Source organism: Eucyclogobius newberryi, unplaced genomic scaffold (genome assembly GCF_026437365.1).
Source record: "Eucyclogobius newberryi isolate DKJ021-1_F unplaced genomic scaffold, fEucNew1.0.hap1 SCAF_1, whole genome shotgun sequence".
NCBI lineage: Eukaryota > Metazoa > Chordata > Actinopteri > Gobiiformes > Gobiidae > Eucyclogobius > Eucyclogobius newberryi.
In genome coordinates this window covers 20,333,378-20,350,620 of record NW_027315723.1, presented here as the reverse complement: position 1 = coordinate 20,350,620, position 17,243 = coordinate 20,333,378, and the positions used below count along the sequence as shown (strand labels likewise).

Genomic DNA, 17,243 nt, shown 5'->3' with positions numbered 1-17,243 from the left:
TGTGGAAGATATTGCTCATTTCTTTTAGCGCTGGAAAGGGGTCAGTTTCCTGATAACAAAGAGCTGTTATTGATGTTAAATCTTGCATATGTGCATCTCATTGAGCTTGTCCAGCGTCGACACACAGTTTATTTGTCTCTTATTTGTTATGGACTTATTTCCGTGGAGCTGTGGTCACATGATTTGGGCTTGGTTGGCTTGTAGCTCTTTAAAAATCAGACAACCCCTGACAAACGGGGCAGACGCAAACTTTAAACTGCGCCGCACAGAGACATAACCATTACGATTAACTTCACCTCGTTTCGGTTCAATAATGAAAGCAGGATTCGAGTTGCACTCAGATAGAGTAACACAGCAGCGTTAAGTGATCCAACTTGGTCCGACTTTCACTGCGGCGGTGTCGAGTTCGCCGTGTCGTACCTGAAGCGGGACCTCTTGAATTTCTTCTTGGTGATGGAGACGGGAGGACACTTGGAATAGTGCAGACGGAGGCGTATTTCTGTCTGGCACGTCAGCCACCCCGAGTCCACGCGGCACACACCATCTACGGACACACGACGGGACGCATTCAAAGAGACTGTAGCTACTCGTCTAGTGACAGCTCCGTTTCAGAAACACGGTCAGAACATAGAGTTATTGATTTGTAAGTAGTAAAATTTTGAAGATGTACCTGTGCCGTGTAATTTAGTTTAGTTTTAGTTCATTCGTTTTTTTTTACATAGACTAGAGTGTGAACACATTCATCTCATTTAAAAACAGATGCTTTTTAATAGCTTTAGCTCAGGGCTAATCAAGCTTCTCATTCCAGCGTGTTTCGTCTCTTGTTGACCTTTGAACCTTTCTCTACCCTGGGGTCCAGTTGTGTGGACTTCTAATACCTGGTAGTAGGTTGCAAGCATTACAGTGTGTCAAATGCTCATGATCTTGGAATAAAACATAAATTGCTATATCTACTGAGATAAGTAAGTATTTGAACCCTGCGATTTTGCAAGTTCTCCCACTTAGAAATTATGGAGGTCTGAAATTGTCATTGTAGGTACATTTCCACTGCAGAATCTAAAAACAAAATCCGGAAATCTATAATATATGTATTTGTCTGTTATTGCTGCAAAAAAGTATTTGAACGCCTGAAAAAAGTTGTTTAAATTTGGTACGGAAGCCTTTGATTACTATTACAGGTCTGTTTCCTGTGGCTCTTGAGCAGGTTTGCACTCACTGCAGCAGGGATTTTTGCAGCTGACAAGCTCACACAGGAGCTACTAATTTAGATTAATAAGTGGAGGAGAGGTGGACTTTTTAAAGGCAGACTAACAGGTCTTTGAGAGACAGAAATGTTGCCAATTGTTAAAATACTTATTTGCACCAATAACATACAAATAAATTATTTAAAATTCATACAATAAGACTCATGGATTATATTTTATTCTGTCTCTCAGTGGAAATGCACCTACAATGAACATATCAGACCCCTCTATAATCTGTAGCAGGAGAACTTTAAATACTTACTTTCCTCACTGTAAATGTACAGCACAGTTTTGATACAGCTCTAGTTTCTTCTCACAACAACAGCAATAGTACTTTGACACAGACAGGAAACGCTACACTCTTTTGTCTGATGTGAACGCCGCGCAGACAAACCAGTGACCGCAGCAGTGACAAAAGCAGAAGAGACAGTCGACTGAACTGAAATGAACTGACAGCAGATTTAAAACCGCTGAGCACAAAACATGACATAATGAGAGCTGGAACTCACCGTGGATCCCAAACTGTCTGTCGTCAACATTCAGGACGGCGGCTGAAACAAAGAAAAGGCGATTAATAAACTGCGTGTTTAGAGGTGCGCCGTGTAACTTCAATAATATCCCTCCATACGGCATTAAACTTAATTATGGCATTTACTCAATAATGGCATTTGTAGTGCTAAAGAACAAACAAAAAAACAACACAGTGCCTGGTGGTGTAATCGGAGTTAAATGCCATACTGTGGGAAAAGTTACACAGTGCACCTTTAAATGACGAGAAAAACGGGCTGAGAGATGCACAGTATAGAAAAAAAGAGTTGTGCATCTTAAATTGTGAGTAAAATTCTAAAGTGAATGGTTTATGGTCTTTCTTGCAATAAATGAAAACAAAACTCCGACTAAAGTGCAAGTGAATGAATGTTGCTTCCCGTTTAAGAGGAAAACGCTGCTGTCGAACGAACTGTGTCAACTTAAATCTATAAATGAGTTGGTTAAGCTAACATTTATGAGTTTTAGTGGGACAGGGCCGGGCCAAAAATGGGTCGAGCAAGACACATTTTCCAAACGCACTCGCACAAACGTTCAATATTTTCATCTTCAATAACAGAGCGCATGCGTATCAACCTTTTTTTTTGTCGTAAGTAGAGTACGGTTTTACTTTCAGATGAATAATTAACTTAAGTATACGGGAAGCTACGTCTGTGACTCATCGAAGCCTTGACTCCTCAGCAGTAAATTAAGTAAATAAAGATAAATACTTTTTAAATAGAGGCGGGGGATGATAATTCTATAGTAAAATGTCATATTTAACTGTCAAAATTAAAAAATTGAATATATGTGTAAGCTCCAAACAGACTTTTCAATAATGCCAGTGCGGTTTAGACATCGAGTCACAGAAACTTATGATTGGGTTCCACATTTTTGGGGTTTTCTGATTTGGATACTTCTCAAAAAGCAACAGGCAAACAGTGAACCGCTCATGAAGAAATACAAGCTGCGCCTTTGCATTTAATCAAATAGAACGTGAACAAACAAGTCGAGGCTTCGAGTGGAGTACAGAGAAATGGGACGCTCCCTGAAGTAAAACAGACACAATGAAAATGAATAAAGAGGCGTTTTGATCACCTGTGTTAAAGGCTGAAATGGGAGATCGAGTATTTGAAACCCAAACAACAACGTGCAACAACGTTACGTTTGTTCTAGATAGTTTAGATAGTTTTGTAGCTGTAGTTGTTGTAGTTTTGCAGTAGTACTTGCAGTGGTAGTTGCTGTATACCTGTGGGGCTGATGGTGCGTGGGTGGTGGTGCGTCTCCCACATATTGACTATGACTTGACGGGGGCCGCCTGGGCTCTGCAAGTCCAATGTTTAGTGTTAGGGGTTTCAAATCAGAAACACATTAAACTACGCTTCCGAGGCCGGGCCGGTCCCAAACCCTGCTCTTTTAACGCTTTCGGGGAGCGAGTGAGAAAGACATTAAGTGCTGGCAGAGTCACCGATCAGCCAGCGACCAGCCGCCAAGGGGGGGGACATCTGAAAAGTGGATTTGTTAAAGACGGTTAGACTGAAAAGTGACCGCTTAAGACAAGGTTACCCATGAAATGACAGCCGTGCAGAAGAGTACGTACATTTGTGTCTTGCCCGAGTTTGCACGTTTGTTTTTATTGAATATCTGAACGCAAACTGACCAAACGAGAAAGTTCTGACTCCTAAACCACGCCACGCTTTTGTACTTACCTATGCAAGAATTAAAGAAAAGCCACAGCAGACAAAGGACCAAGTTGTGATAAATGTCAATAGTGCGCGTGAAGCGGGGCTGAAACATTACCCAGTCAAAACATCCCATGCACTCGGAAAAGAGGTTTTATGACTCAAACAGAGCAGTAATTACATTAAATTACACATGAAATGTGGAAAGTAAAGTGTTTTTGTTGAGGAACCTGTTTTATGCATAAACAGGATCTCTTGAGCTTCATCTTGGTCAAATTAAGCCAAAATCTACAAACTACAACAACCAATAATTTAATCGCGTGTGGTTTTTTTATTTGTAGGAACACAGCTCGAGAAAAATGACACAATAAACAATATTTATATTTTGTGCCACTGGCATAATAACATCAAAAACAGTCAATTATTTGTTATTATATAGTCGTAGAAGTTAATTATTCTACCCTCTACAGCTCAAAAACGAACTAAATATCTCCACAAATGCAAGGAAATTTCAATGCCCCATAAAGAAGAGCCCCAAAAAATGAACAATGTGCCAAAGTAGTAATTATCTAGATGGAATTACAGGGTGTGGAAGCTACTATCGTCGCAGAAGCTTTTGTGTTGTAACTTGTTTTCTGGGTTAACGCTTCGGTCAAAGTAAAAGGCATCAATATGTGGATGGCAAAGAGGAAGAGCACGATGACATTTAACAGCCAAAAACTACAATCGTTTAGTTTGTTGTGAGGAAAGTTCGATTTGCTTACCTTAGACTCCAAGAAGAAGCCTTTAAAATATCTATAATTAAGAAGGGCTCCTCGCGGCACGTGAACGGTGGCAGTCCAGGTACCGCTGTATTTGGAGAAAAAGCAAATATCGAAGTTTTGGTGTGTTTTTAGATGTGATAAAAACAAAAAAAGTGCTTACACATCGTCTTCTAAAGGCTGCAGCGTGACAGCATTTTGGTGGCTCCAGTTTCCCAACGCTTCGCAACTTCCGACGACGGCGATTATCTCGCCTGAAAACATAAAAATGTGTCATTTAAATTTGGTTCAACTTTACTCGACGCTTGTGCTTTAATGAAGATAACCGATACAAAAGATACGAAGGAAAATAAATGGTTGAAAAAGTAAAAATATACGAGTATTTCGACAACTTGGCTGATACGTTAGCGTTTTGTAATAAATAAAACATTTTGGTGAAGGTTTAACTAAACAATGTATTTTACCTTAGACAATGTAAACTCTTTAAAAAAAAAAAAAAAAAAAAAGTCAATAACAAGCTGTACAATAAATAAAATAAATAAAATAAATAAAATAAATAAAATAAATAAAATTAATAAAAAACAAGGTTACCGAATAACTTGCAAAGTAAAGTTGGCCTAAATGAAGATCTCAATATTCGAGTTTTATCTCAATTGCCATATTTTGCCAGTGCAGGAAAGTGCCGACATTTGTCTGTAAATGTCTCGGTTGAGGTTCAAGTATTGCACAAAACATGAACGGACCATGAAATCAACCACAAAAGAGCAGAAATATCACTTTATACAATTGAGCATCTCTTAAATTAAAACTGATTTTGCAAATCCTCAACACAACTGCGATAATACACGTTATTCCATAAAGTCCATAGTCGACTGCGTCACAGTGCAGAAAGAAAACACAGTAATAATTTGCTCCTACTGGGATGTAAAGTAAATGCGTCATACCTGCAGATGTGTCTCCTCTCACCGCTAAATTCACCCGCGTCGTCTCCATGGCTCAAACAGGCACTGAAGGATTGGCAGCAAACACAAACTGAAATACAGAACGGATTTGTGAAGAGAGCTCCACCCCTCAGTGTTAACAACAAGTACAACTAGTTTAACGTTAGCTCTCAAAGACTGTTGTGATTGTTTAAAAAGGTAACTAGACCTGGGGCCCAAATGCAACCACTTTTTGTTGGCCCGCTCAGGCTAGTACTATTTACTGTATAATTGGACAAATTCAAACATGTTTATGTTATACCAACCTAATATGAATGTTCCAAGTCTTATTAAAAAGGTGTGGAGGCATCGAAACTATGTCAAATGCAACATTTCAAATGGTTCACTTCATTTTTGGGTTGTGGCCCTCTGCTCCGTATAAGATTCAAAATGCTGTGAAAAAGGTTTGTACACCCCTGAACCAGAGCTTCTCAAACTTTTCTGGCGCGGCCCTTGGGAGGGAAAAAAAAAGAATATCCACGCACTCGTCACTTCTCATTGTGGATCAGTTTTACCACAGACTGCTTTCTGCACGGAGCTGACTCGTACCACTGCATTGTTGTTGTTGTTGTTGTTGTTATGTTACTTTTGATGACAGTTGGCAGCGAACTGAAAAGGTGCATTTACCACCACCTACTGTAGTTGTGTCTTTAAAGTGTTTTACGCTATACCTAAAAAAAAAAAAGAGAGAAAAAGAGAGAAAACTCTTCTTCTTCTTTGGCGTTTCATGGCGGTTGGTATCAAAGTGATACATCACTGCCACCTACTGTAGTTTTACATCTTAGACTAGTCTTTATTTTTCAGACTTTATTCTTGTTGTTGTTGTGTTACTTATAATTGCAGTTGGTAGCCGGCTGAATGGTGCACTTATCGCCACCCAGTTGTACGTGTTCTGAAGTTGTACATCTTCAAAGTATGTGTTTTACACTATACAGTCAAAAAATAAATTTTGCGTTACGAGAATCTTGTACCGCTGGGTCTGTTTCATTGTCTTTAAAGCCGATGGAATCAAAGCAGAAAGGAATCGAATCGACACACGTTCTTGAGTCACATGACAGGGAGGGACAAGGGGAGGGGCAGGGTAGGGGCAGAAGAGGGACAGAAGAGGGACAGGGGAGGAGCAGAAGAGGGACAGGGGAGGGGCAGAAGAGGGACAGGGGAGGGACAGGGGAGGAGCAGAAGAGGGACAGGGGAGGGGCAGAAGAGGGACAGGGGAGGGGCAGGGGAGGGACAGAAGAGGGACAGGGGAGGGGGAGGGGAGGGACAGAAGAGAGACAGGGGAGGGGGAGGGGAGGGACAGAAGAGGGACAGGGGAGGGGGAGGGACAGAAGAGGGACAGGGGAGGGGGAGGGGAGGGACAGAAGAGAGACAGGGGAGGGACAGGGGAGGGGCAGGGGAGGGACAGAAGAGAGACAGGGGAGGGACAGAAGAGAGACAGGGGAGGGACAGGGGAGGGACAGAAGAGAGACAGGGGAGGGACAGGGGAGGGGCAGGGGAGGGACAGAAGAGAGACAGGGGAGGGACAGGGGAGGGGCAGGGGAGGGACAGAAGAGGGACAGGGGAGGGGGAGGGGAGGGACAGAAGAGAGACAGGGGAGGGACAGGGGAGGGGCAGGGGAGGGACAGAAGAGAGACAGGGGAGGGACAGAAGAGGGACAGGGGAGGGACAGAAGAGGGACAGGGGAGGGGGAGGGGAGGGACAGAAGAGAGACAGGGGAGGGACAGGGGAGGGGCAGGGGAGGGACAGAAGAGAGACAGGGGAGGGACAGAAGAGGGACAGGGGAGGGACAGAAGAGGGACAGGGGAGGGGGAGGGGAGGGACAGAAGAGAGACAGGGGAGGGACAGGGGAGGGGCAGGGGAGGGACAGAAGAGAGACAGGGGAGGGACAGAAGAGAGACAGGGGAGGGACAGGGGAGGAGGAGGGTAGGGTTGTGTTCAAAATATAGATACGGCGATATATATCGTCACGGACTCCGTATCTATCTATCTATCTGAATCCGTATATATGCGCATCGATATGGAGTCATAGTATTGATTCTTTTTTTTTATATATATATATATATATATATATATATATATATATATATATATTTTTTTTTTTTTAATTTATTTATTTTTTTAAGATTTTTGTGGCCCGTAGGCTTCAAACGAGGTGGAATCATACTTTTGATCTGCTGTTTGTGCTGCGCTCCTCTGAGCTGAGGTGAGAAGGAGCTGTGGACCTGATCAGAAGCTGATCTGTGCAGAAGATGCTGCTGCAGCAAGTTCAGACCATGAAACATGCAATACTTTACTAGAATGTGTTCCATATGTGTTCCATATGGAACACATTCTAGAAAGGTATTGCTGTTGTTATTTCTATTTGGATCAGTTGGGTGGATGTATGAAGTTATAAGAGCAGAATGGAGTGCTTTGTGGATAAACATTACATTTCATACCATTTCTTATCCAGAGTAAAAACATTACCCATTTGGTAAATTTTTAAGACCCTTTTTTTAAAAAATGTATCGGATACGTATCATATCACGAGGGTTTAGTAGTAGGGCAGGGAAGGGACAGAGGAGGGGCACCTGTGTGGGCACTGGGTGTTTTTCAGCTGCTCAAAACACGTCTGACAGGTAATGTGCCGGTCAGTAATAGATCAAACCCCCGCTGCCTCACGGAAGTCAGAATTGGCTGCAATATGGCGGCCAAAAAAAGACACCAATTTTATGGCGGCCCTCGAAACGCTTCAGACACTGGGTTAATATCAGGATTAGGGACGAGAGAGCAGATTTGGACCCAAGAGTGAAAATGATTGCCTGAGCTGTATCAGCGGGACCGGTCTCGGTCGCCGCCATGTTGGGGCCAGTAACTTCCGTTTTGGTCGCCGCCATATTGGAATTCTGACTTTCGTGAGGCAGCGGGGGTCTGATCTAGACCTAACCGTAATGTGCCCCCACAAACGGGCGCGCCCCACACTTTGAGAAGCAAATGTTTGACTTTAGAATCTGTGGTCATCTCATGTGACAAGATCGAACAACACAAAGTGTTTAGGTCCTGGTTTAGTGACACTTTAGGTCCTGCCAGGGTCCTGGTTTAGTCCTGGTTAGTCCCAGATTAGTCCCAGATTAGTCCCGGTTTAGTCCCGGTTTAGTCCCGGTTTAGTCCCGGTTTAGTCCTGGTTTAGCCCCAGATTAGTCCCGGCTTAGTCCCGGTTTAGTCCCGGTTTAGTCCCAGATTAGTCCCAGATTAGTCCTGGTGTAGCCCCGGTTTAGTCCTGGTCTAGCCCCAGATTAGTCCCAGATTAGTCCCAGATTAGTCCTGGTCTAGCCCCAGATTAGTCCTGGTTTAGTCCCAGATTAGTCCTGGTTTAGTCCCAGATTAGTCCCGGTTTAGCCCTGGTTTAGGCCTGGTCTAGTCCTGGTTTAGCCCCAGATTAGTCCTAGTTTAGTCCTGGTTTTGATCTAAACGGATCTCAAACTAAAGCCTGGACAAAACGACGTGGTCGTCGCGTTACATGAGATTAAAACACGCTTTACGTCAGACTAAAACACGCTTTACGTCAGACTAAAACACGCTTCATGCACGCCTTTAATAACCTTTAAACCGAACCTGTTTGGTAATCGCACCGCAGTCTTCCTTTGGCAGATCTGTGTCAAGTAATTTAGCAAAAAAACAACCACAAAAAGCCACATGAGCGACTATCCAGCGGAGAGGCGTCTGACAGGATGAAAGCAGCAAATGTGCTCCGTTATTTCGCTGGTTTCCATGGTTTCTTGCATCGTTAATGAAGCAAAAAATGCCGGTGATTATGTTAAAATAATCGAGGCCACGAAAACCCGACGAACAAAAGGTCAAATCGTGGCTGTTGATGTTTTATCTCGCGTCCTGTGTAACGTTTGCTCTCTTTGTGAAGTTACCTCACTAGCTAAACGAAACGCGCACTTCCGGGAAACCCTTTCAATGTAAAACACGCAGTAGGTCGATATGTCGTTAAATTATTATTTTAATTTAGTCGACGAGTCAAAGTTTTTTTGTCATTTCTTCAAATAGGTGATTAGTCGATTTAAATAAATATGTTTACTGAAATATACAAATACAGACAAATGTAAATGATGAAATTGTTTATTCTAGTTTGACATTTTGATTTATTAACGTTTCCCGTCTTTGTTATACAACGTCTATTTCGAGTCACGATTGAGAAGTCACACGTATTTCGATTAATCGTTGCAGCCCAATGTAACTCTTAAGTCATAAAAACAAGAAAATACAGAAAAGTACATTATGTTTACCAGGTAAAATAAGCCTAATAAAGACAAATACTCAATTATTCAACACATATTCAAAATTACCAGTTTCAGAATGTTATATAAAACATTTTGAGGATTGATTTCTACTCATTATTATTATTACGGTAACTCATCTCATTCTTAGAGTAAAAAGTGTGCAGCTTCTTAAAATCTATTAACCTACGTGAACCAGAAAAAAACGTTTAAATATATATATATATATATATATATATATATATATATATATATATATATATATATATATATATATATATATATCTTTCTTTTATTTTCACAGCCCGTTTTATTGTGTAAATTCGTGTTGGTGCGACTTGACGAAGCTGGTTCATACCGCTTTGCTCCGGATCGGCCTGTCAGCTGTGCCACGTTCACGGTCACTCCGACAAACAAACATCCAGCCCCTGCACCCCGTCTGCGAACAGCCAAAACAGCCAAAACAATGCAGAAAAGTTACTCGTTTGCTTCACAACGTCAAATAAACGCAGTTAATTTCGTTAAAAGCGTTAAAACGAGCAGGGAAAATAATTAAAATCGAGGAGGAACACGCCGCGTTAAGGAGAATAATGGATTTTACCTGATGAACAAACGCCACACTGCCGCTGTCAACAGGGGCAGATGGTTTAACTGGTGCAACAGGGATATTACTGGAAACACGGGTCACGAGCGAGGCAAAACCACGTGTAAACTTAAAAAAAACAAACTAAAGACACAAAGGTAAATGCACGTACCAGCAGCGGGCGACAGTAGTGCGGGTTTGTTTCCACATCGAAGCTTGTTTTGCTGATGCGGTGAAAGTGCGGGGTGGTAGTGGGTGGAGTTTGTGGCGGGTGGGGGGTGGTGTTTGTCGTGACGTCATCACTGCTGCAGTCTTGACCAGTGTGAACGAAAACAAGCTGCACACATGGATCTATAGCATGGATTTATTATATTGTCTGCATGGCCCCGTGTCTGCTCTTCCGCGAAAGCTCAGTGTCATGCAACTGTTATATCCAGATTCAATATCAACAGGATCAAAAAGGGTTTATTGCCATTGTAATTGAACAAAATCCACAAACTAATATATGTTAAACGTGTGAAAAGTAAAACATTAAAAACAAGCACATAATCAATCAATCAATCACATTTATTTATAGAGCACAATTCGTACAAGTGCAATTGAAAGTGTTTTACAATGTTAAAAACGCATAAAAAGAAAAATAAACAATACAGTCTTTAAAAATATAAAGCAGTGAATGTCAAAATAAATAAATACAAACATAAAAACAAATTAACATGTATTTTAAAATATTACATATAAGCAAGTTACAAAACAGGCTACTAACCTTGTGAAATAAACAAGTTTTGAAGTTACTAAAAATATGAATTGTAAAGTGCTAGATCGAAATTAACAGTGTATTGTTCAAGCTTGTAAATGTGATGCATTTTAAAATGTTAAAATAATAATACAATATTTATAAAATATGACATAATAGAAGCATGCATAAAATATGGTTTATAAATGGAAAAAAATATATAATAATTGACTGAATATTAATAGAAAATATTTGGTATGGACAGAAACAGTGCAAAGAATTTCCTAAACACAACAAATATTAATTGTAGAGTGTTTTTTTTTGGCCTCCAATTGTGTTGCAATGACTATTGCAATGCAAAGACTATTTTGAGCTGTGAGTAAAAATAAATGTCCTTCTGTACGAAGAAACTTGCATCACATTCAATTCCTAGCAAGGGATAGAAACAGAATGAAACCTGAATGACAATATCTGCACTTTATAAAGTGCAGATATTGTCATTCAGGTTTCATTCTGTTTCTATCCCTTGCGTAAAGAAACACATGACCCAAAAGCATTCTGTTATGTGACCAATCGACAGCACGTGTTTTGCCCTTTGTTATCGAAGGTTAAACTTGCCCGGGCAGAGAAGACGTGCCGTTGACTAACCCTAACCCTAACCCTAACCTTAACCCTAACCTTAACCTTAACCTTAACCCTAACCTTAACCTTAACCTTAGCCCTAACCCTAACCTTAACCCTAACCTTAACCTTAACCTTAACCTTAACCCTAACCTTAACCCTAACCCTAACCCTAACCTTAACCCTAACCTTAACCCTAACCTTAACCCTAACCTTAACCCTAACCTTAACCTTAACACTAACCTTAACCCTAATCCTAACCTTAACCCTAACCCTAACCTTAACCCTAACCCTAACCTTAACCCTAACCTTAACCTTAACCCTAACCTTAACCCTAACCCTAACCTTAACCCTAACCCTAACCCTAACCTTAACCCTAACCCTAACCTTAACCTTAACCCTAACCCTAACCTTAACCCTAACCTTAACCTTAACCCTAACCTTAACCCTAACCTTAACCCTAACCCTAACCCTAACCTTAACCTTAACCCTAACCCTAACCCTAACCCAAACCTTAACCTTAACCCTAACCCTAACCCTAACCCTAACCTTAACCTTAACCCTAACCCTAACCTTAACCCTAACCCTAACCTTAACCTTAACCCTAACCCTAACCCTAAACTTAACCCTAACCCTAACCTTAACCTTAACCTTAACCCTAACCTTAACCTTAACCCTAACCCTAACCTTAACCTTAACCTTAACCTTAACCCTGACCCTAACCTTAACCCTAACCCTAACCCTAACCTTAACCCTAACCTTAACCCTAACCTTAACCCTAACCCTAACCCTAACCTTAACCTTAACCTTAACCCTAACCTTAACCCTAACCCTAACCTTAACCCTAACCTTAACCCTAACCTTAACCTTAACCTTAACCCTAACCTTAACCCTAACCTTAACCCTAACCCTAACCCTAACCTTAACCTTAACCCTAACCCTAACCCTAACCTTAACCTTAACCCTAACCTTAACCTTAACCTTAACCCTAACCCTAACCCTAACCTTAACCTTAACCTTAACCTTAACCTTAACCTTAACCCTAACCTTAACCTTAACCCTAACCCTAACCTTAACCTTAACCTTAACCTTAACCCTGACCCTAACCTTAACCCTAACCCTAACCCTAACCCTAACCTTAACCCTAACCTTAACCCTAACCCTAACCTTAACCCTAACCCTAACCCTAACCCTAACCTTAACCTTAACCTTAACCTTAACCTTAACCTTAACCTTAACCCTAACCTTAACCCTAACCCTAACCTTAACCTTAACCCTAACCCTAACCTTAACCCTAACCTTAACCCTAACCTTAACCCTAACCTTAACCCTAACCCTAACCTTAACCCTAACCCTAACCCTAACCCTAACCTTAACCTTAACCTTAACCTTAACCTTAACCTTAACCTTAACCCTAACCTTAACCTTAACCCTAACCCTAACCCTAACCCTAACCCTAACCTTAACCCTAACCCTAACCTTAACCCTAACCCTAACCTTAACCTTAACCTTAACCTTAACCTTAACCTTAACCTTAACCTTAACCTTAACCTTAACCCTGACCCTAACCCTAACCTTAACCTTAACCTTAACCTTAACCTTAACCCGGCGCGGTCTAAAACGGCGCTAAAACGCGGTCAAATAGCGGTGCAGTTTCAGGAGCCGCGGCGCGCGGCCGTCACAAAAATAACATAGCACTGTCGGCCGCGCGCCGCGGCTCTGCAGACACTCCCTTAGAAAATTCAGCCTGGAGCGCCCTTTAGTGGTGAAATGACAGTAGCGCAGCGTGAGCAGGGATTCAGCTTTTTTATTTTTTTGCAGCACGTGGGTTTTATTGATAGAGATATTTTTAGATAAATTGAACAGTGGATCTATTTCAACGATTACATTACAACATTACAACCCCATTTAAACTTGTATAAAATGAATGAATCAGCAACACAACTGTTTCATGGTTGTTCACAAATGGGATCAGATTTAAAAAATGGACAGAAACCAACTGCTAAATAAATGTTCAGCGGAAAATACAAAAGTTTATCATGTATCAATAGAGAGAGAGGTATAAAGAGAAGAGGCAAAGTAGCATAGAGAGGGGGAGGAAAGAGAGAGTTACACAGAGGACATAAAGAAGGAGACAGAAGAGGGGAAGAGAGAGATAAGAACAGATGAGAGCATGGGAGAGAGATAGAAACCCTTGTGGTTCTGGGTTCTTCCCTGGTTAAATAAAGGTTGATAAATAATTAAAAGAGCAAAGAGTGAGCGAGTGTTGGGAGGACAGGGAGAGGAAGGGGTAGAGAGGGAGAGATAGGAAGAGAAGACAAGGAAGGGAGAGGGAAGGAGAACAAGAGGGTTAGAGCTACAGATTGAAAGAAAGAGAGAATGTAGAAAGATAGAGACAGAGGAAAGAGAAGAGAGGGAAGGAGACAGGGGTAGAGCGAATGGGAAAAGAGAGGGGGCAAAGAAAAGAGAAGTAGAGACAGGAGATGGATGGGAGAGCGAGGGGAGAAATGGAGAGATGGTGGGGAGAGAGGAGGGAAGAGATAGAATACAGAGAGAGGAGGGAAAGCGCAAGGAATGGTAAGGGGAGGGGAGAGAAGAGAAGGGAGATACATAGATGGGAAAAGAGCAAGAGAAGGGAGCTAGGGGAAAGAGGGAGAGATGAGAGGGCGAGAGGAGGGAGGAGATGGAAGGCAGAGGGAGGAGAGGAGCTAACAGTGAGAGAGGAAAAAGATGGAGGGTAAAGAGTGGGAGGTTGGAGAGAGAGAGTGGAGAGACAGAGGAGAAGAGGAAGAGCGATAAAGGTGGGAAAGACTGAGAGAGGAGAGAAAGAGAGAGGGATGAAAGCGAGCGAGAGGAGGAAAAAGGAAAATATGTGTTGTAAACAGGATTGAAAAAGAGGAAGAGGAAGAGAGCTGGTAGTACGATGGTACAGAGAGAGGAGATGAAGAGAAAGAAATAGGGGGAGGAGACAGGGGAAAGAGAGGAGGAGGGAGAGAGAGGGGACGATGACAGAAGAGCGGAGGCTGCGAGCGCTTGATAAAAGTGTAATGAAGGAGAAACGTGATGACTGAGACTCTGCAGCACTGTGAATATTTCAGACGAATCTCAGCAGAGTTTCCATTTAAACGAGCGACAGAAGCACTGGACACTTCGAGCTAAAGCTGATCGTCATCGTGAAAGTATTATTATGATTTTACAGACCGAGCACAAACAGGCTCGAAGGACCTGTAACCCCCGGTAACCCACTGTATCCAATGGCCACACTCCTACCATGGGTATTTCAAGAGTTATTTGGGGCACCAGCCTCTTTCTCATATCAATCTCATATAATTTCTCATATCTGAAATGAATTGTTTTTTTTAATCAATAATTATGAGTTAGTTGATCTGTAGGTATGTGAGAATGTAACCATGACATTGCCACACTTAAGAAACTGTGGTTTATGAAGATTTTTTGACCAAACATTTAATCATATGGCATTTGATGATTAAATATGCAAGTCAGTCGTAGGTGAAAGAAGTAGACTGTGATCTAGAGTTAAGACTAAGATATTTATCTGTTTAACTGTGAAAAAACGTGTGTCTATTCGAGCAGAAGCAGGAGCCGTGTGATCCAGGCAAAGTTGGGTCCGTGTGTCCGCGGTGATGGAGCTGATGCCTCCAGGGTTCAGGTTAAAATATTCACAAGTCAATAAACAAGCAACATAAACCGTATGCACATGTATATTCGATTCATCCTGTGAGAGTTCTGACTTATCGGAGAGACAGCTGAGGGTCTTTTAATGTTGCGGTCGAAACAATTTTCAGTCGAGTAAATTTTATTGTGGAGTGACTTTGAAGTTTTCATGGCTCTTTTCAGACCAATTAAACCAAATCTGTAGCGATTCTTAAAATTGAAGCTTAATCCACATGCAGAGCGCAAACAAAACCTCTGGCAATATGTAGACCTCCAAACAGAGGGATGGTGAGCTATCAGCCACAAAAAGCCTAATGTCCCGCATCCCTGTCACCATGGCAACGCTTGGAGGTCATCTGCGGGTCGCTTACAGCAGCCTCTCCACCATAAAAGTTACATAGTAAATTTTTAAGAAAAACTGCTCCTCATCACATTTTATTCATGGCATGTATAAAAAAAAGAGTGCTTGTTGTTTATTGGTCATAAGTAGGAGGCTGCAAATGGGAGGGATGCGCTTCAGTGGCCCATAACATTACACCTCCTGTGAGTTTGCATAAATGCCTTCTGCGCACTTTGAAATACTGCCCTAATGTGTTTATACGATAGCCTTTCTCCATCCTATTTACCGTATGCAAATAGATGAAGCGACAGGACTTTCCCACTCCAGTGTGAATGCAAGTAAAATAAATAATAATAATACTAATTTAAACTGCAAGCAGTGATAAAGGGCCCTGGCACTGTTTGTGACCTTTGAGAGCCTTTTTAAAGTACAGTGCAATTCACCCATAATTGTCGAGCTCATCAAAATACACATACGCTACACTGGGTCCTTCTAAATGCGATGATGTTTAACAAATTTAGAAGGTTTTATTGTGTTTTCAATGCTTCGTTAAGAGCTCATTATGACCACAACTTGTGCAAATTATTTTTACAACTTTTGACCGCACATTTGTCCTGCCTCAGTTTTGTGACCGTCTGATAAAAACCCATGGACAAGTTTGTTCAAGCAGAACTAAGCATCTGTGGCATAATAAGACTGTATAATCGCATTGTAGTATATTATCCTTGTTTCCTCCTCACAAGGTGGCGCCAATATGTCGCACATTCTCTGGGACTAGCCATGACATTGTGGCCATTTTAGGAAGTTGATGTTCATATTATTTTTTTATGGGGCACCAGCTGAACTACTCTCATTTTCTGAAGGGAAGTTCTCGACTCAGTGACTTAACTATAGAACTCCAAAAAGATCAATACACTAGAATGATTTTGTGTGGTTTGATAAAGGAAATCATCAAAGCAAATAATAATACATTTGGTTAGACAGTCTATGCTTGTTTACCTCCCCAAAATACCAAAAATGATGATTAGAAACTGATGAAAGTGCAGGCAGAGCAATAACATCTTCATGGAGACAAACAGGGAGCAGACTCTGGACCAGAAAAGTGACATAGTGAACCTTTAAGCACCTCCCTTTCCTCAGTTGGTATTGACTTTTGCAACAGATATTTCCTGATTATTATGACCACATCTTGTCAACCTGTTGCCCTTTGCTAATGGATAAACAACCCTGAAGACGCCGTTTACGCTAATGCGCTGTCCGTTGTCCTGAAATAACACGCCGTCGCACAGGAGGCCACCGATGCTCCGCCAAAAAGTGCCCGTGGCCAAAGTGGGTCCAGATCAGATGCACTCGCCCGTCACCAGACGGACGCCCCGCGGCAGGAAATTGACCTGCAGATCCAGGCGTGGAGGGAAATAAACACGCCGTTATCTTTGTTTGCTCAATCCCCCCCAAAAAAATAAGTATACATGGCATAATAACAGCTCTGAGGTGGCGGCTGCTGGAGATCTGGGAGAAGATAGTGCCTTTTAAAGATAACACATCTATCCGGGGGCTAAATTTAATTTCCTTTGTAAGACGAGAGTGAATAAAGAATGCGGCGTGGGAGAAAGACATCTAAAAGTGTGAAGAAGGAAAGACAACGCGACAAATTAGAAGAGGATTACTTGGAATGAACAGCGTGGGATAATATCAAAGTTAGTCTCACAATACAACTTTTCGGATGCTCAGAAAAGCTGCTTGTCTAATTGGAGATGTTTTCGCTTCATCCAGAATTTTCACAGCAGAGCATTAAATACCCTCTGTACGGATCAGACCTGTAACTAGCCCT

General features: G+C 41.7%; 1 protein-coding gene across 1 annotated transcript in view; it reads right to left on the bottom strand.

Annotated features, from left to right (window-relative positions):
• The window catches only part of gpcpd1 (glycerophosphocholine phosphodiesterase 1), a 33,648-nt gene extending 23,752 nt beyond the window's left edge, over window positions 1–9,896 (bottom strand). The window contains exons 1-7 of the mRNA XM_072440130.1: window positions 9,816–9,896; window positions 5,157–5,244; window positions 4,376–4,466; window positions 4,216–4,300; window positions 3,019–3,094; window positions 1,754–1,795; window positions 421–544 (exon numbers count right to left, since the gene is read on the bottom strand). Coding sequence (XP_072296231.1) covers window positions 421–544; window positions 1,754–1,795; window positions 3,019–3,094; window positions 4,216–4,300; window positions 4,376–4,466; window positions 5,157–5,205 — 467 coding nt within the window. The 5' untranslated portion in view covers window positions 5,206–5,244; window positions 9,816–9,896. The remainder of the gene's footprint in view (window positions 1–420; window positions 545–1,753; window positions 1,796–3,018; window positions 3,095–4,215; window positions 4,301–4,375; window positions 4,467–5,156; window positions 5,245–9,815) is intronic.
• Window positions 9,897–17,243: the final 7,347 nt, after the last annotated feature.